The following is a 19,732-nucleotide window of genomic DNA, read 5'->3' as shown; positions in this document are numbered from 1 at the left end:
TGTGTGTGTGTGTGTGTGTGTGTGTGTGTGTGTGTGTGTGTGTGTGTTCAGGAAGCTAGATAGGTAGGCGGGTGGGGGATTCCAGGGTCTGTCACTGATCTTCCTGGGCGAGGCAGCCTTCCTCTATGGCATGGCCTTCTTTCCCCCTGGGTTGAGGTACCTGAAGCTACAGTAATCAGGAAAGCAGCAGGAGAAACTGAGGCTAGACATAGGAAAGAACTTCCCAGTCTTCCTGCCTAGTGGCTTGAAGAGCCTGAGGCCCCAGAACTGCCCCTCCAGTGCCCTGACTCTCTGAGACCTCCCCAGAGGCCCCTCCAGCTGACCAAGGCCTGCCCCTCCCTGGCCTGGGTTCAGGCACTCTTTCACCCAGGGCTATTGGTGTTTAGCTTTCCCAGGCTGCCCCCTTGGCTGTTCTGGGGCTGGGTGTAAACAGCAGGGCCCATTGCCCCCCTGCTGGGGCCACTGCAGCCTTGAGCAGCATTGTCAGTGCTGACGCCACTCGGGCCTGGGCTTCCTCCAGGGGCATGAGGCCGGATGGGCTGGGGGCACTGCCTGCCCTGGCTGGTAGGTGGGGGTGGGTGCTCCAAGCCCTAGGGGCATCGTGGGACTGGGGCCTGGGCCATCTGGGAGTCAAGGATTGATGGTGGTGGCTACTGCTTCCACTGTGGACGGCCTGTCATGACTGAGGCCTGCGGATGTACCATGTCTCTGTCATGGGGTGGGTTTCTCACCCCAGCCCCTTCTCACCACTGCCCGCCTCTCTGGTCCGACCTAATGGATGAGGCAAAAGGCAGGGTCTTGAACACTCCTACCTGCCTTCTGCTCATGGCTGGAGGCCCTGGTGGGGATGAGGACCCCAAGCACCTTGGGTTGGTTGCTAGCTTCCCTCCAGACTTCCCATGCACCCCCTGTGCAGAGGGGAGGAGGAGCAGGGCATTCCCGGCCTTCCAGACCCCTGGATTGAGGGGCAGGGCACTTCCTCTGGCCGCCTTCCTAGTCTCCCGGGGATTTTCACGCAGGATGGGAAGGGCTTTTGTCCCAGCTTTGCTGAGTGTTTTTTCCTGCTTCTGGCTTCTCCGTGGTCCAAACCTTCCTGCTTCCCCTTCCCAAAGTCTTTGAATTGAGCCCGGGATTATGAGCAGTGGTCACCAGCTTCTGTAAAGGGGCCTTGCAGATAAGTACCAGCCCAGCCCTAGAGCGCCTCTCGTCAGCCATGTGGAAGTTCTTTTCCACTGGCCCAGTGGACCCTGGGCTGGTGTCTCTTTGCAAAGTCCAGAGGTGAGGAGACAGAAAAGTGGGAGGGGTGTGTGTGACTCTGGCGTTTCTTCTGGCTGATCATTCATTTCCCCACCTCCAGGCAGGACACATCTTAGCAGACAGAAGAGGGGGCTCTCTGGCTCTGAGAGTGGAGCAGCCCTTGGGCTGGACACTGGGGACATTAAAATCATCTGGACCCAGGAAGCTGCCAGCCTGGAGGAGAAGTCAGACATGCACTTAGATAATGCTAGTGCGAGGTGCCCAGGGCTCTGAGAGCCACGGAAGGGGCAGAGGGGACCTCGGGGGGAGAGCAAACAGCTCTAACTAAGGAAGTCAGAGAACAATTCTGTGCCTTTCTAGAAAGTAGAGAAGACTTCAGGGAATTCCAGGCAGTGGGCACAGCAGAGGCGAAGGTCCCAAAATGTGGAGAGGCATCGTGTTCCGGGAGTTCCGATGGGCCTGTGACGCAGGGCTGGAGAGGTTGGCAGGGCCAGAGCAGAGCCTAGACTGGGAGTGGGTCCTTGGGCAGTGGGTGATGGATGGCCTGCCGGGGCTGGCTGGGGCTCCAGGTTCTGGGTCGGGGAGGGGCTCCCCTGACAGAGCTTGGGCTCTGAGCAGAGGCCCACTCAGCCCTCTGATGCTGATGACATCTTGCTGCTCGGGAGGAGTCCTGGAGTCTCAGCTGAGCTCTCAGGGGTGCCAGGGACCCAGCTGTGTCCGATGCTGGGCTCCAAATGCCCTCTTGGGGTCTTCCTCCCCCATCTTCTTTCCCAGCTGGGATGGGGGCCCCTCCGTCTCCACTTTTCCATCTTACACCAATCCCAGCATGTTAGATTCAATAGCAGCACAGAAGTGAATATCAAAGACTAGAATCAGAGAGGTCTGTTGTCAAGTTCCAGCTCTGTCGCTTACATGCTGCATGATTTTGGGCAAGTGACTTCACTCCTCGGGCCTCAGTTTCCTCGTCTTGAAAATGGGAGGAGTTGAAATAATGTCCACCCCATTGGGTTGTTGTAAAGGGTCAGTGAGCCAGGACAGGGGAACTGAGCACGGGCAGTTTAGGAAGTGGGGTCGCAGCGCCCTTCCTCTCTTCCCCTTAGCCACACTGTTTAATCGACGCCTGCAGGCTTATGCAGACCTTGGCGGGGAGGCAGCAGGGAGAGACGCATTGGACCCAAGCTCCTCTGAGCACACGATTGTTCTGGGACCGTCTGAGGGCCACTTTGTCCTGCGCTTATAAAGCAACTTTTTCCCTGCAAGGTGGCAGAAACTCACCTGTACCTGCTGCTTGGTGGGCAGCAGTGCCCAGGGCCCAGGCAGTCAGCCTCTCTGGTCACTTACTGCGAAGGACAGGCTGGGAAGATGCAAGGGAGGACCCAGGGGGACGGCGGGGGCCACGAGTGCCCAGTGACCCATCTTGACATCCGTTCACCCTCAACATCCAGCTCCGAGGCCCTGACAGCAGATTTAACTGCCCAGATAGACGGTTTCATTTAAGCGGCAGTAACTGTCAGTCCTGGGCTGACAAATGACACCTCACTGACCACTCGGCCGGCAGAGCGCGGCAGCCAGCCCGTGGTGTGTCAGCCACCAGAGAATTACACAGCCCACCGGCCTTCACAGCCAGACCGATCAGACCCCAGGGGGCTCCAGAGGGGCCCTGCTGGGAGGGAGGTCAGCTTGGCACCCATAAATACCGGGTCTCCGAGGCAGCCTGCAGAGCGTCAAAGCTCCAGGAGGATTTGTGGCGGTCCGGCAGGAGGGGTGGATGGCTGATGGGCCCAGCAGACAGGCCAGGCTGGTAGGAGACCCCAGGGCTGGGGCTGCAAATGTCATTGTTCCCAGGGCGGCAAGGAGGCCTGAGGGTAGAGGAGCCTTTAGCTTAGGGAGAAAACTTCGGAAAGTGAAAACCAACCCTTTCTGGTTAAAGGAACGTCTTAGCCACCTGCTTTCTCATGCAGAGGGGCTGGCAGCTATGGCCCTGTGGTTTTCTTTTAAATAAAAAGAGGTTGTGTGTGTGTGTGTGTGTGTGTGTGTGTGTGTGTGTGTGTGTGTGTTGTCATCTGTGTGGGGAGTGTTTTGGAGTTTGGTGTTTTTATGCATCCATCTGTCCACCCAAGGAAAGCAGTGAGTACAAGACCTGCTTGGCCAAGGAGCAGGTGGGATCCCGGCCGGGCAGCATCCACGGAAGAACCAACAGCAGGTCCAGCGATTCCCACACATCCCAATGTGTGTTCTTACGTTTTAACCAAAAAAGAGAGAAATTATATTTCCTGCTTCACAGAACAGGAAATTAGGGTGGAGAATGCATGGCCGGATGGGGACTCGAATGCAGGGCACGGGGCACCAAAGCCTCAGCGACCATATTGCGGCTCTCTGCCCCTGGCACCCCTATCAGCCTCACCGGGCAGGGCTGCCCCATCCAGGGTCTAAGGTCTGGGTACAGAGCCTGCTCCCAGGGCTGGGCCAGCCGGGTCACCGTGACCCATCTGCTTTTGGCCTGAAGCCTTATCTCCTCATTCTACCCCTTATCGCTCCTCCGCCACCTCCCCACCCCCTTGTGCCTTCGTTCTGGGTGCGAGGGTGTCTGCTCCTGTGGGCCTGCGAGGGGCGGGGGGACAAGCCTGGCCCTGCACCACCACCTGGGTGCCTACGGTGGGCCTGAGTTTTTCTTGCTGCCAGTGTGACCCCCGGGCAGGCCCCTCCTACCCAGGTCTCAGGAGGTTCCCAGGTCCCCAGAAGTCTGGCCGGTAGGAACCTCTGGGCAGAGCCCAGCTGCCTGAAGCCTGAGCGTTACCTCCAGCAAGCCTCTGTTTCCTATCTGTAATGTGGGCAGAATGTCGGCAGGGCAGGGGTGAGATGTCCTGTACCGCACTGGGCTCCGTGCCTGGTAATAGGTGCTCTCTGAGCTTTGGCTCCCTCCTGGAAACCGCGGCTCCGTGGGGGCTGGCACTTCCGAGGAGAGATACCGAGAGACGGCCGAGTCAGCCCCTGCCCAGGCCTCAGTCTCTCCTGGACCCTCCCAGTCAGGGCTGAGCCTGGGGGCCCACGGCTGATGGTAGGGGCTCTGGGAAGAAAGCTTTGCTGGGAGCTGGAGGGAGCTCTGGACCCAGAGGTGAGGTGTGGATGGAAGGAATAGACACAGACCTCCCTCTTTTCCACCATGTGGGCCCGGAGGCCTGTCTGTGTGCAGTTCCTGACTTCTCCCTCTCCTTTTCTCCCCTTCTGTCTGCCTGAGGACACAGGCCCCAGGGACGCCCCAGGGGAGAAGGGGAGCAGAGATGGGGGTGCTTCTATCTCCTATGAGACAGAGCTGTTCATTAGGCTTGGCCCAGTTCCCCTCTGACTGGGGGCCGCCCCTAGGTGGGGAGTGGCCTCTCTGAGCCCCTGGCCCCCGGTGGGGAGTGGTGTCTCTGAGTCTCTGGCCCCAGGTTGGGAGTGGCCCCTCTGCTCTCTGTGCTTGTCTTGGGGAGCACCTTGCCGGTCATCAGCCACTCTGACCCCTGCTCTGGGGCCCAGAGAAGAGCTGAACACCAGTTCTGCCTCCCCAGACCTCACAGGTATTGGCAAAGACAGAGGCATTTGACTGATGCCATGAGATGTTGCAGATTCTGCATCCAGAGGGTGGGGAGGGCCTCGAGGAAGGAGAGGGATCAGGTAGGGGATCTGTAGAGGAGGCAAGGAGCCTGTGAGAGACCAGGAACTCCTGGATGGCAAGGAGGGTGAGTGACAGGTCCTCTTCCACACCTAGTGGTTAAGAGCGCAGATCTGAAACTAGACAGAGCTGTGTGGCCTCTGTTCAATTTCTTCTCTCTATCATGCTGGTGGCGACTGTACGAACCTCGCAGGGCTGTAGGGCTGCAGTGGAATGACTGTCGGCTGTCATGGTTTGCATTCGCCACAGGGCACGGCCCAGGAAGGTGCGCCGGAAGTGTCTGTTGGGTCGATGGTGGCCAGCTGATGAGTGGCACGGGCTGAGAGGGATGGGGCTGTGTCTGCCCAGGCCCATCTGCAGTGCCCAGTGTGCTTCCGAATACCCAGAAGGGCTCGTTTTGTCACAGTGGAGATTGTGGACCGGGAATGCCAGCCGTGGCCCTGGCCTGGCCCTGCCTCTGTGTGATCCCAGGAGAGTCTCTTGCCCTTTCTGGGTGGCAGATTCCTCAGCTGAAAAATAGGGATTGGGGCCAGGGGATCCCTGGCTCTGCTTCTGAGTCCTGCAGAGTCAAAGGACACTCCAAACGGGCTGGCCCTGCCCCTGCACCGAGTGTCTCTGGCTGCAGCCTGGGCATTCAGAATCAGCCCCTTGTTGCTGTTCGTTTCTGCTTCATGGGCCAGGCCACTGCCGCCCCCCTGCTCATGCCCTGGGCCTGACCGCAGGCCAGGTGGGACCTCCGTCCCCCTCCTGAGCCTAAGAGCTCTGCGTAGGCCCAGGGGGAAGCATTGGCTTCTTCCTCATGGCTCCTGTTTGAGCAGTTGGGGCTGCCAGAGGTGTGACCGACCACAGGCTTTTAAATGGGGACAATGTTAAAATTAATAATAATCTTGCCATGCATTTGTAGCAGTCCTTTGCAGAGCACCTCCACGGACATTAGTCATGAACATGTACGGCGCACCTAACATGTACGGGACTGTCCGCTCAGTACTTTGCCCACTTTACAGATGAGAAAACTGAGGCACAGAAAGGTTACCAGGACTTACGTAAAGTCATACAAAAGACAGAGCTGGGGCCTGAAGCCTGGCCCATTCAACCCCCAAACACCCCTTTGTTAACTGGCCAGACCGCTGTTGCACTTTGATAGCGTAGACATCCGGGTAGATGGGCACAGCGAGGTTAGCTTGCCCAGGCCGCACGCCTAGCTGGGTCTCAGTGGGAGGAGAAGGGGTGGAGGAAGCTCCTTGGACCCTGGCTGGAGCCCGGCCCCCTGCGTGCCTCTTCCTTCCAGGTGGCCGACCAGATGACGCTGCTGCAGAACTGCTGGAGCGAGCTGCTGGTGTTCGACCACATCTACCGCCAGGTCCAGCACGGCAAGGAGGGCAGCATCCTGCTGGTCACCGGGCAGGAGGTGACCAGCCCCTCGGCCGCGCCCCTGGGCCCTGCCCTGGCCTCGCTGTGCACTTCCAGGATTCAGGGCCCCGGAGAGGAGTACCCAGGCCTCTCGGGGCTGGCTCTGGGCACCCTAATTATCAGCCCTTTCCCCACGTTCATGGGACACCCACTGGCCCAACCCCTCTGTGAGCAGCCCTGACCCAGGCTTGAGAGGCGCCGGTCCCTGGGAGACCTGCTCTTGGGGAGCAGCTCGGGGGTGGGGGCATGGTCAGGGGAGGCTCATGGAGGAGGAGGTGATGGTGGCCCTGGGTCTGGAAATAATACACTGGCGTTGGCTGGGGAATGAGGGATGAGGGGGGCAGTCCCCACCTCCACCACAGGCTCAGAGAGGGTGGGAGTGTGGAGCCCCTGGGCCCTGCTGGTGACAGTGTGGGGGTGGCATGAGGTGACAGATGAGGGAGGCTGGAGGGTTGCTAGGGCTGGGTTAGCGGGCAAAACCTTGCAGGCCCTAAATCTTGAATGAATGAATGAATGAATGGGCAAAGGGCTCCAGAGAGCTCAGAGTCAGAATCTGGGCCCCGTTAGAGCAGGGAATGAGGATCTGGGGGTAGAAAGTCCAGGTGCAGCAGGGTCCCCAGAGAGCTTTAGGAGGAGGAGGGACACAGGCAGGTGGTATCTGAGGAGGCAGGTGGAGGGGCCAGCATGGGAGGTGGGGGGCCAGGGTGGGGACACGGGGACACAGCCAGGGAGGAGGACTCACCTGGAGAGATGGGCTGTAGGGAAAGAGAGGCAGGGAGGGAGGCAGAGAAGGGGGTTGATGGCCAGGGTCCAGCCTGCTGGCAGGAGCGTCACTCTCAGGTGGGGACACAGGAGGGGCCGTGGGGTCAGTGAGTGCTGTGGGGTGGGGGAGACAGACTCTGCTCCCAGCTCCAGCGCCCCCAGGCCCCTGCTCCTCATCTCCAGCTCTCGCCTCGGTGTCACAGGCCATCAGGGGCAGGAGGATGGGATGGGCAGCACTGGTCCCAAGGGGGTGTCTTTGAGGCTCCCCGTGAGTGCAGGTGCCTGCAGTCTGCATGAAGTGTGAGTGTCGGCAGGCCAGCTGAGGCTCTGTGGCTGTGGGAATGCCTGTTTGTGTGTGTGTGTGTGTGTGTGTGTGCGCCTGCCTGTATTTTATTGTGCAAAATCTCCACACACATCAGTGTGTGGGTGTCACTGTCTTCCCATCAACCCGTAAATGTGATCACATACATGGGTGTATGTGTTGCTGTGAGTGTGAGCGTGCAAGGGCGGGTGTGGCCGTGTGCACATGTGTGTGCCTTCACTTCATGGAGTGGGTGACCCCATGACTGTGCTCCTGTGTGTGTGTGTGTGTGGTGACTCTGAGCTGAGCTGTGATCCAGCGTGTAGGTGTGAACATGGGGGCTCTGGGAAGCCATGTGGATGCGTCTGTGTGTCCCCGCACAGGCCTGCCCTCCCCTGACCCCTCCCCTCCCAGCATGTAGAGGGGGGCCCCCTGAGCTGCTGGTGCTGCTGGGCCTGGTTTGTGTGTGAAGGAGGGGTGGACGTGGGCAGAACATGGGTGCCTCAGCTTGGCGGGTTGAGGAGAGCTCGGAAGGGTGGGCCCGGCAGGGTCCCCGGGGCTGTGCAGACGTCACCCGTGCCTGGCTCGGCACCAAGGCTGGGCCCTCCTGACCCCAGCCCATCTGACCTGCACCTCCAATCCATGCCCTCAGCCCTGCATCCCCCATCAGAGAGCCCCCTGCCTGGACCAACGTCCTCTGACTGTCCCCCACCCCGTGCCCTCTGCCCCCAGGTGGAGCTGACCACGGTGGCCGCCCAGGCGGGCTCGCTGCTGCACAGCCTGGTGTTGCGGGCGCAGGAGCTGGTGCTGCAGCTGCTTGCACTGCAGCTGGACCGGCAGGAGTTTGTCTGCCTCAAGTTCATCATCCTCTTCAGCCTGGGTGAGTGCAGCTCCAGTGACAGACAGGCAGAGACAGCCAGAGGCGGGCGAGTGGGAGGGTGGGTGAGGCTGGAGAGGTAGCCCTGCTGTGGCCAGAGTGGCCACGAAGGAGCCTCAGGGGAGAAAGGACCCCTCCCTTACTCATTCAGTGAACAAAGGTCTGAGGGCCCCCGGCCAGGGCCTGGCTCTTAAATGGGGGCTGCCCCCCCTCTGGTGGCCCATGTGACTTTAGGATTTTTATTCCAGGCTCCCATCCTGGGGTCCCTGTTTTCTCTAATCCCCGGATCTAGGGGGCCCCAATTCTGACTGTAGCTCCTGGGGGCCCGGACCCCTTTGCTCAGGCACATGTGCATCCATTCATTCACTCTACAAACAGGCACCAAGAAATTGCACTGTAGAAGGCACTGGGAATACCGCTGTGAGCAAAACCCCCAAGCCCAGCCCTTGTGGTACTGACCTTCTCTAGGGGAGACAGATCATGAGCATAATACAATTAGTAAGACGTAGGTTCCTAACACGATTAGGCAGGCATAGCCAAGAAGGTTGTGACCAGTGCTAAGGAGGAAAAGAAAGCAGAGGAGAGGCAGAGAGCAGGCCTGGCCCAGCCCAGCCCGGCCACCCACCTCACTCCCCAAGCACCTGGGGGGTCTCCCTCCCGTTGCCCTCCTGACCCCAACCCTGCCTGGGCCACTCCAGTTTGCACCTTCACTCCCTGGAAAGCCATCACAAATGCCCTCCCCATGCCCAGCGATGCTGAGGACATAGCTGTCCCTTGCCAATCGTGAAGAGACCTGCAGCCTGGGTGGTTAGGGCTGAGACAGACAGATGGGTGTGGCTCAGGGAACCTGGGGTGGGGAGGAGAGCTCTTTCTGGAAGGCTTCCTGGAAGAGGGGCATCTGAGCAGGGTTTTGGAGGATGAGTAGGAGTTTTCTGGGGGGATGAATTATTTTGCAGTGATGCAGATGGGATGGAATAGAGATGAGTGAGTGCTTCATCACCTTGAGAGGGGGCAGGATTAAGATATTGTCTTGGTGGCTGGCATTATAGTCACAGTCTGGGAAGGGCATGCCTGCCAGAGAGAGGGAGGAGTGGGGAGTGGGGAGTGTTGCGGAGGCAGAGGGGATTAACGAAAAGCGGGAAGCCCAGTGCTTGGGCGGGATTGGTGACATCCTCCATGCCATGCGGCTGGGTGCAGTGGGCCGGGTCTCCCGACTCTGGCAGAACAGGCTGGTAACTGGAGGGCTTATCTGCAAGGCCACCTTAAGTCACCTCTCAGGACACCAGCCAGGGCTCTGCAGGGGTCAGCAGGGGACAGCCATTAGGGTGGGGGGCGAGTAGGATCTTGGGCAGCCAGTTAGGAGCTGTGGCCTGAAATCCTTACAGGAGCCTCAGGGACCCAGGCCCGGTTGGCTGCAGCTGGGGAAGCTCCCTCCTACCTCTGCCCACAGCAGCACCTTCCCTGCAGCCTGCCAGGCTCAGCAGACTGGCACAGGATAGAGTCACAGACGTGCTTGGTGGGGGTCTGTGTGGTTGGGGCATGGAGCCTGCAGGAATTACGTGAACATCTGTCTCTGTTTCCGTGCATGTGTGTGTGCTGGCATGTGCAAACGACGAACTTTCATACGCTTGTGGTTTCTTAATTGTTAGCCTGTGTGAAGAGTTTGTGTGTGACTGGGGATGGACTGGGAGATCTGGGAACATGAGGAATTTGTGGGGAAGGGTGGTGCTTGGAGGCACCTAGAATTGGAGTGTGTGTCCACGGGAGTCCGGGTGGTTTGTTAAGATGAGAGTTCTTGACCTGGTTGCCATCACAAGGCCACTGGGAGGGCCCTAAGGAGGGGTGGGTGGAGGGTGGGCTACCAGCCAGCAGGCTTCTTTGCCAGGGCTCTGTCTGTCCTTGGGTGTCCCCTGAAGGGCAGGGACATTGTCTTGGCCCCCAGCCCCTCTTCCCACCAAAGCCCTGCGCATAGCTCTGGCGGCTGCTGGGGGTGAATCCAGGACTCCTCCTTCTCTGGGGCTTAAGGAAGACCGCAGAGCTGAGCCCTCTTCTCTTGGGTCCAAGTGTAGGCGTGCTCAAAACTGGAAGTGCCCCGCCCTCATGTCATGCTGGTCATCAGCCTTTTTTTCCAGATGCAGCAGCTGAGGCCTGAGAGGTGGGAGAGGCTCCAGTGCTGGGCTGGAACCGGCTGAGTTGAGGGGAGAAGGGTGCGTGCGTGCGCACTCCTGCTGCGTGTGTGAGAGAAGCAAGGTGGCGCAGTGCTTAGGAAAGGGAACTAGATAGGGATGAGGAGTGGATTCTGAATCTGGTCTCTGGTCTCTTTCTGGCTGTGTGCCCTTGGGCAAGTCACTCCCCTCTCTGAGCTTCTATTTCCCCCATCTGTAGAGTGACCCTCCTAGTAATCCCTAATTTGTTACAAGGATTAAATAAGAGAATTCCCCAAAGTACCCAGCGCTTGGCTGACCCCTGGGAAGTGTGTGTCGGAATCGTTTTAATCATAATCACCATTATTAAGTTAATGTGCATATGCATAAGAATTAAGTGAATGAATGAAGCAGCTCACAGTCTCCATCTTTATCATTGTGTCTGGCACAGTGCCTCATCCTTGGGCACAGGAACATGGGTCTGGCTGATGTGGGTGGGTGAGCCCTGAGCCCAGCAGGCCAGGAACCTCGTGAGGTTGAGGGTACCAGAGGAGGAACAGGAGGAGATTCCAGGACCCCAGCTGATGGCAAGCAGTGAGAGAGGGATGTGGGGGGCTGCAGAGGCCTTTGGCTGGCCAGTTCCAGGTTGGGAGAGGAACCCCATCAGTTCAGTGTGATCAGGGTTGGGTCAGAGAGGAGAAACCAGCACCACCTGGCTATCAGGGAAGGCTTCCGGGGGGTGTGGGCTCTAAGCTGGGCCTAGCAGTATGAGTAGGAGCATTCTGGGTAAAAAAAAACAAGCAGCATTAATAGCTTTCCAGACTCAAGGAACAGCTTGTGCAAAGTTCTGGGGAATCCTGAAAGTTCTATGTGGCTGTAGGGGTGGGGACGGGGTGGGGAGGAGGCTGGCGAGGGGACAGGAGCTGAGCTGTGCAAAGCCTTGAATGCCGGGGCCTGGTACCTTGAACTTTCCCTTGGGAAGGATTTTAAGCAGGCAGTAACATGATGAAATTTGCATTTTATCAAGACCCTTCTAAGTGCAGCATGGGAAAAGGATGGCAGGCAGGCAGCCTGGCAGAGGCTAGAGCTGGGGCTGGGCTGCAGCAGACTCCAGGGTCTGGAGCAGAGGTCTCCTCTCCTGATCCCACCCAGACCACCAGAGCTGGGGCTCCAGGGAAACTGGGACCCGGAGAGGGACCGCCACTTGCCAGCAGACCTACAGCTGGCGCGCAGGGCGTCCCCCTCGGGAGGCGGCTTCACCCTGGGCCGGACTGCCTGGCCGCGCTAGTGCTTGTGGCCCCCCACCTGCCCCACCTCCCTGCGGCTCACTCAGCGCCTCCTTCGCGCCTGCCTCCGCATAAGGGTGCCATTTGGTGTCTAAATAGCCGTCTCGGGAGGGCGCGGAGGCAGGTAAGGAGGTTTAATTAAAATTAGTGCCTCTCTCCTGGCAATCACGGTATTTATGAAGATGGGCCCGGCTGGCATTGTTCTGCCGAGGACTTAATCGAAGCTTAATGGATTGACCTAACATTCGATTTCCTGACTTCCATTGAGGCGTCGGCAGCAGCATTCCCTTAAGCGTTTGCAATTTACCCACTGCTCCGCGCCAACAAAAGGCGGCCTGAATAGCAGCCCCACTCGAGGGGCCATTGTGCGCGGGGGCGCCTGCCTGAGTTACCGCTATTGGGACAACATTCTTTATGCCTCGCTGGAATGAAAGGATTATTCAAATATTCAATTAAACCATGAAAAGGGGGCTTTTCTGAGAACCTGGGGGCCCCCAGCTCTGCAGAGCTAGCGGGCTGCTCTCTGAGGTGGGGGCGCCATCTCCCAGCTCCCTCCCACCTCCACCTCCGCGAGTGCTGGGAGCTGAGTGGGCTTGGGGGGCGCAGGCACCTCTCCAACATGCCCGTCTCCAACCTTCGGGCGCCCAGGGCCCAGAGCTGGGCATGCAGATGAGAGCCAGCTCCTGGCCACCCTGCGAGGCAGAGATGAATTTGCCCCTGTTGTGCAGATGACGGGAAACTGCAGCTCGGAGAGGGGAAGTGACTTGCCCAAGGTCACCCAGCTGGTTGTAAAGCTGGGATCTGAACCCCTGACACATGAAGGGGGCGTCTCCAGGTTTGTTTGACCCCGCTCTCGTGTCTGCTGGAAGAACGGTGTGGTGTTCTGTGGGTTGCTGGCACCGTCACATCTGTTATCCGCTGGACTCTTCACAGTGATCTCTTTAGAGACTGGGGCGCAGGGAGGCTTGGGGAAGGGGAGTGACTTGTACAAGGGCCTCCAGGTGAGGAGGAAGTCAAGTCTAGAGTCCAGAGTAGCCTCTCTGGGGGAAACCTAGGACCCCAGGAGTGGGGGCTCTAGGACAGGACTCATGGATGGCATGGGACATAAAGTTATGTCCAATCCCGCAGGAACATGCATCCCAGCTTGACCCAGCTCCTGGGCAGGGGGCCCCAGTCCTGCTTGCCTACCATGGCAGACTTGGGCTTTGGTGTCAGATAGACTTGGGTTTGAATCCAGGCTCTGGCACCTTGTGTGTCTTCAGGGGGCCCTGGTTCCCTGAGCCCTGGGGATGCACTGCCCTGCCTGTCTGGATGTCTGCCGAGATGAACCGAGCTGGGTGCAAGGTGCCTGGGGGGTGCCCAGGAAACTGGGTCTGGGCTTCTGGACTGTAGCTGCTGAGGCTCCGTTAGCGACTGTGCTTCCCTCCCCTGGCCCTGTGGCTGACCTCTCGGGGGCAGTCAGGGGTTTCCAGCCTGCTGAGAGCTGGGAAGCCATAGAACTGCTGGGAGTGGGGGCATCCCTGAAACCTGTCCTCCTTCTGCACCCACCCCCGCACCCCTGCTTCAGTGTCCCTGGCACAGTGCTGCTGAGAACAGTAAATCCTGGTAAAGCCAAGGCCCTGGTCTTCCCCAGCCTGCTCCCGCCCCTGCCCCTACTGCGGCGTCCTGGCCAGTCCTCCCCACTCCAGCTGCTTCCTCCAGGACCCTTTACTGATGTGTGACCTTGAGCTGGTCCCTGTCCCCCTCTGGACCCCCATTATGAACTGTCAGAAGAGAATGTCAGGAGACTTGCTCAGCCCGGGACAGTGGGGAGTGAAGGCAGATGGGACAGGGATGGGGCCAGCAGGAGCTCAGCTAGGTGACACGACTTACCATGACCTTTGAATATATTTGGGGCAGGCTAGGCTAGGGAGTAGGGCTGCTCCATACAGTTGGGCAGGTCATTCACTGCACAAGAGCTCCTGGGCCAGGAGGCGTTGGGGTGGATATAGGAGTATCTCTCTGGACAAGGGGGAACTTCCATGTAATTGGCATAAAGGTGCCTTCAGGGTTAATGGTGACCCTGGGGAAGTGAGGAAGAAGGTGCTCCTGGCTTGCTTTGGAAGGGAGGGTGAGGAGCCCGGGCTGGGGTGGGAGGATGGAGGCCAGGTCCTGCCGTCCACCCCCGGGCCCAGCTCCGGTTTCCCTAAATCCGACTTTGGACAACACAGGCCTCAGCAGGCGCGCTGGGGGCGGCCAGGGATCAGGGTTGCCAGGAGCGTGGCGCTCTCCTGGTGCAGCGGGTGTTAAGGGGGATTAGGGGGCCAGGGCTGCACATGCTGCCTCTGGACACCCCCGCAGCTGCAGGGCTGGGGATGATGGGGTGGAGGAGAAGTGGGTGGGTGACCATTTTCTGAGCCACTGGTCACCCTATCCCAGGCAAGGCCGGGCTAGGATTTGAGGCCTGGGGACAGATTCTGTGGGTTCCTGCTGACCCTGCGCCCCCAGGCTAAGCACCTGCTAGAAATGTGCCCAGGAGCTGAAAGCGGCCTGCAAGCTGTGACAGGAACTTGGGCGGCAAGAAACTGACCCCGGCTCTCCCCCTCCAGGGAGGAGGAAGGCTGGTCAAGTCAGGGCGGGGGCAGGGAGCATTGCACCTCAGCAGCAGCTGGGATTCGAACCCACATCTGTCTCACTCCAAAGACATTTTACTTTCTGTCTCTTCACTGCACCTCAGGCGTGGGGGACACATCAGTTGCACTCCTCTGTTCAATCACTGGTGCACGCAGAGCCAAACCCCCTCCACCCCTCCCCAAAGGGAGCCCTTCCTTGATGTTTAATGCGGGTGGTCCTGTTTGCCCCTGTCTTCCCACAAAGCACGTCTGCTTTGTGTACAAGCTTTATTTATTTATTTAGAGACAGAGTCTTGCTCTGTTGCCCAGGCTGGAATGCAGTGGTGCCATCTTGGCTCACAGCAACCACCACCTCCCGGGTTCACCTGATTCACCAGCCTCAGCCTCCCAAGTAGCTGGGATTACAGGCGCGCACCACCATGCCTCGGTAATTTTTTTGTATTTTTAGTAGAGATGAGGTTTCACCATGTTGGCCAGGCTGGTCTCGAACTCCCGACCTCAAGTGATCCACCTACCTTGGCCTCCCAAACTACTAGGATGACAGGTGTGAGCCACTGCGCCCGGCCAACAAGCATTTCTAGTTTATGTACATGGCTGAGCCTTATCGATCTCATCCTGACCTCCCTTCTGTGATTTTTGTTTTCCATTCAGCCCCAGGCTTTGCCCTGCGTTGTGTGGCTCCCTGACTTCTGCCTACTGCACACGACTCCTCGGGGTGCGGCCACCACGTGGCCATCCAGGCTACCTCCTTGCCACCATGAGCAGAGATGGCCCCTGACTCATGAGCTTTGGCTTAGGATTTTTTGACTTTACGGTGGTGCAGAAGATGAAAAACATGCATTCAGCAGAAAGCGTGCGTGGAGTACCCATGTAACCCTTCTGTTTTGCGTTTTCAGCATGGTGTTCAGTAAACCTCATGAGATGTTCAACGCTTTATTGTAAAATAGGCTTGCATCAGGTGATTTTGCCAACTGTAGGGTAATGTGGTCTGAGCACATTTAAGGTAGGCCAGGCTGTGATGTGTAGCAGGTCAGGCGTAGTAAATGCCTTCTGATTTATGATATTTTCAGCTTGCGATAGGTTAGTCAGGATGTCAGCGCATCTGCACTCCTGCAGTGAACGTGTATGTTCCCCCATGGCCCCATGAGAGTCCTTTCTGGGGGTACTGGAGCCTCTCTGTTGGTCATATGGGAGACTAAAAGAACATGCCAGCTGTCCTCTAGAACGGGGCCACCAGTCCTCCTGCGTTGCAGCATGAGATGGGATACTCCCACCCACAGTGCGCCTCTGTGGGCATGGTGCTGATGGGGTGACAGTGGTGATGGTGGCAGAGTGGGGATGCGGATGGCAACGGTCATGGAGATGAGGCATCAGTGATGATAGAGACAAGATGGCTTTGATCGTGCCAGGGGGATGGTGTTGGTTATGGCAGCAATGGTTGGCCATGACGGCGGTGAGAGCAGCTCCCATTGTGATGGCATTATTGTGGTGCCAGCTAACCCAACTCACCGAGCTTCTCACGTGCCAGACACTGTTCTTCAGAGCACTTTCCACACAGCAGCTCCCTAAATTCTCAGGACAGTGTCGTGAAGTTGGCACTGTCATCACGCCCATTTTACAGATGGGGAAACGAGAGGTTCAATAACTGCCCAGGGATCCTCCCCGAGGGAGGCTGGTGACGGGCTTCATGATTCTTGCTCATTGTGACCACTGTGGTGATGATGATGGCAGTGATGATGGTGACAGGTGACTGTGGTTGGGTGGTTGATGGTGGCGGTGGCCACGTTTATGAAAAACACAGGCATGTGGGTATTGGTGACAATGGTGGTGTTTGTCAACCAGGGTGACAACAATGGTGATGGCGACACGGTGCCAACGGGGAGACCATGTTGCATGGTTGATGGCAGCAATGCCCATGTCTTTGGTGGTCATAGGGAAGGTGGTATTGGTGATGCTGGTGACGGTGTTGGCCCAGCCCTGATGGGCATGGATGGTGACGCGATGGTGACCAAGAGCCTCCCTTTGCAGATTTGAAATTCCTGAATAACCACATCCTGGTGAAAGACGCTCAGGAGAAGGCCAACGCCGCCCTGCTCGACTACACCCTGTGCCACTACCCGCACTGCGGGGACAAGTTCCAACAGCTGCTGCTGTGCCTGGTGGAGGTGCGGGCCCTGAGCATGCAGGCCAAGGAGTACCTGTACCACAAGCACCTGGGCAACGAGATGCCCCGCAACAACCTGCTCATTGAAATGCTGCAAGCCAAGCAGACTTGAGCCTGGGCCGGGGGCGGGGCCGGGACTGGGGGTGGGACTGGGGGCGGGGCCGGGGTGGGGCCGCAGCCACACCGCTGGCTCTGCATGATTCATTTTCTGATGCCCACCAAGGAGCTCCAGCCCCGTCCCAGAGGCCGCTGCCCCTGAGTTCTGACACTGTGTGTTTGGGAAGGTGGGTGAGGCTGGGCAGGGCCTGGCGGAGGTGGGGTGGCCACTGGCACTTGCCTGCAACTTGGAGTGCCCCAAGGAGGTGGCTGTTAACCACCCGCCCCGCCTCCGCCCTGCTCCCAGCTCTCTCTCCTGGAGTCTGAAGCCTGCAGGTCCGGGGGGGAGGTTTGGGATTCCCTGGTGGGCCTCGACGTCCCTTGGATCAGAGGTCATCCCTTCCTCCTCTCCTGGAAACAGAGACAGGGAGAAGTTGAGCAGGTATCAACTCGGGGAGGAGAGAGGGTCTCCAGTGTTCCCCCCATAGAGACCAGGAGGGAGATCCTCTGTTTTGTAAACTAAGGATAACCGAGTTTGCTAAATTGAGAGGGGCTATTGGGCCCTAGAGGACACTAGGAGACTGGTTAGGACAAAAAGACGTTCTCCCTAGCCCTTCTACCCCACCTGACCTCTGCAAGAGGGGGCATTGATACATCATCCGGGAAAAAAACTTTGCTCCAGGCATCACTGATTCCCTCTCCCACCCAAGGAGAATGTTTGGTACAATCGACATCCTAGCCCCACCCGGAGGTGGCCCTCCCAGGCTGGTATTTATCTGCAAGGTTGTAGTCGAGAGGTTTTTCTCCCCCCTCTTTGTTTTTAAGCTTCTAGACACTCCTTGAAAGGTGTGTGTGATGGAGGGAAGGGGACAGATTTGAGGACTGAAGCTGGGGCTTGGGGATCACCATTAAGTACAGCCGATGGTTTCTCCCCGGACCCTCGCCTACCAAGTACCCTTGGGGTGGTACTGGGTCATTACTTCTGAGCCCCAGCCCCAATCCAGAGAAGCGCTGTTGCCCGCCCACTAGGGCACACCCACTAGGTGAACAGTAGAACGCCTGTCGGGGGCTTCAAGTCTCTGTGGGTGGGAATGCAAGTGAACTTGGGAGGGGGCACGGGCCTGTAGATCAGGGATAGCGCTGTTGATCCCCTCTGTGGCTCCAACCCGTTGGGTCCCTTGCTGCAAACCCATGAAGCTGGCCCTCAGCTCCCTGACCCCCTGTCCTAGGTCATGAAAGACACTCTGCGAAGCACCAGGGAGAGGCCTCAGCTGCCTCCTGTCCCCGGCTGGGTGGCTGCTGTCCGTCCTGCTTTCATGTTACTGTTGCAGCTTGTGCTGAGCCTGCCCGTTTGGAGGAGACTGGGCACCCCTGCCTCCTGCCTCCTGCCTTCTGCCTCCCGCCACCCTGTCTCAGTCCCCCGGCTCTGCCCCCTGAAACATGTGCCCCTGCCAAGGCCGGAGACCCACAGCCCTGAAACGAGAAGTGCCCTTAAGGATCACCCCAGACCCCGCAGCCCTGGAATAAATTTTGCAATTAGTTTCCAGCTACCTTTGCCTGTTTACATTCTGGGGTGAAAGCAGAACAGCCCGGGGGGATTCTGGGTGGTCTAGGGTGGGGCAGCGCTGCGACTCGGATGGAGGTGGCACCCAGACCCTCTTTGGTTCAAATCTCTGAGGAGGTAGGTAGGTGGCGGGGCCGGGTGGGGGGACACCAGGCACTGTTGGGGTTTGGGCCCCACCTCATCCCTGGGACCCTGAGGCACTGGGAGGCCCGGGGGATGCTGTGGCCTCTCTGCCTGTTGTACCCTGGCCATGCCAGCTCAGCCCCCATCTTGGGGCAGAAGGAGCAGCCATTTAAGGGGCACCTACTGTGTGCCACCGTCATCTCACTGTCCCCGCAGCAGCCCTGTGCGGCAGGGGTTATACTCTAGGAGGGGAAGGCACTTGCCAAGGGCTTATGAGCCACAGACCTGGGAGACCAGACCCCTCAGAGCCCTGCCCTTTCCTGTCTGCCCCACCATGTCCCTCACAGATTCCTCCCTGGCCCCACGTGGTGGCGGCAGTGAGCACCGCCACCATCTCAGGCTTCCTCCACTCCAAGCCCCCTGCCTAGTGCTTCCCACCTCATCTGGTCACACTGACTGCTCTTTGAAGCTACTTCCGTAGGTTACAGACCAGGAAACTGAGGCACAGAGGGCCCAAGCAGTTTGCCCAAGGTCACACAGCTAAAAGCGGCACAGCCACGATACAAAGCTCCATCGTCCTGATCCACTTTGACCAACTTGACTAATTCATCTCTAGGGTCACCCCAGGCCTCCCAGTGCTTCATGCAAATTAGAAAAATGTGTCCCCTCTAGGGTGATGTAGCCCTAGGCACACAGCTTGGCAGTGGCTTTTATGCAAAGAAAAAGGTGTCCCTCTTCTTGGCACCTGCAGATGCCCTAGTTCCTGCCCTGGGCAATGTCCAGTCTTGTAGGCGGAGACTATCTTAAACCAGACTGTAGTCTGATGCGATACTTCCTATGACTGAGACAGACAAGATGAGGAAGTGATTGACCCTGCTCCTGGGAGAGATGGGGGGTCTGGGGAACAGGAAGACTTTGTAGCAGAGGTGTCATCCCAATTGGGTTTTGAAGGATGCCCAGGAGTTCGCCAGCTAGATAGGAGCTGGGGACAGTTCAGGCAGAGGGAACAGTGTGAGCAGAAGGATGGAGGGGTATCAGCGGCTGTGTTTGGGGACCCAGGAGAAGTTACTCTGGCTGGAGAGTAAAGAGAGGGTGTGTATAGGGGACAAGAGGGATATGGAATGGAGGGAGGTGGGGGATGGGAAAGGACTCCTTGGTCCCACCTTTGTCCCCTCCCCCACAGCCCATATGATGGGTTTTTGAGGAGACAGGAGCCCGTTGAAGGTGAGGATGCTGAGATGTAGGTGGTCGGGGGGCCACCAAGTGCCCTGCCTGCCTCCTTACTGCCCCTTCAGGGTTCCACCCCTCCTGTCCCTGCAGGATAGAGTGCCGCACTTGGCCCAGCGTTCCCAGCACAGGGCAGGGGCTCTGCTGGCTCCACGGAGCCGTGCTGTCTTCTCTCTGGACTGCCTCCCCAGCCTGGCGCCTTCAAGGCCTTGAACCTCCTCTGGGCCACAGGCTCTGGCCCCCACGGCCCCAAA

At 58.5% G+C, this 19,732-nt stretch overlaps 1 protein-coding gene across 1 annotated transcript; it reads left to right on the top strand.

The window, feature by feature from the left end:
• Positions 1 to 6,198: 6,198 nt before the first annotated feature.
• LOC116464099 (steroidogenic factor 1-like) lies at positions 6,199 to 18,110 on the top strand. Its single transcript, XM_032754212.2, has 3 exons — positions 6,199 to 6,320; positions 8,118 to 8,265; positions 16,333 to 18,110. The coding sequence occupies exons 1-3, from the start codon at positions 6,213 to 6,215 to the stop codon at positions 16,578 to 16,580; spliced, it is 504 nt and encodes a 167-aa protein (XP_032610103.1). The 5' UTR covers positions 6,199 to 6,212; the 3' UTR covers positions 16,581 to 18,110.
• The last annotated feature ends 1,622 nt before the right edge of the window (positions 18,111 to 19,732 follow it).

Source organism: Hylobates moloch, unplaced genomic scaffold (genome assembly GCF_009828535.3).
Source record: "Hylobates moloch isolate HMO894 unplaced genomic scaffold, HMol_V3 SCAFFOLD_176, whole genome shotgun sequence".
NCBI lineage: Eukaryota > Metazoa > Chordata > Mammalia > Primates > Hylobatidae > Hylobates > Hylobates moloch.
The sequence above is the reverse complement of the archived record's forward strand: the minus strand, read 5'-3'. Positions and strand labels throughout refer to the sequence as shown.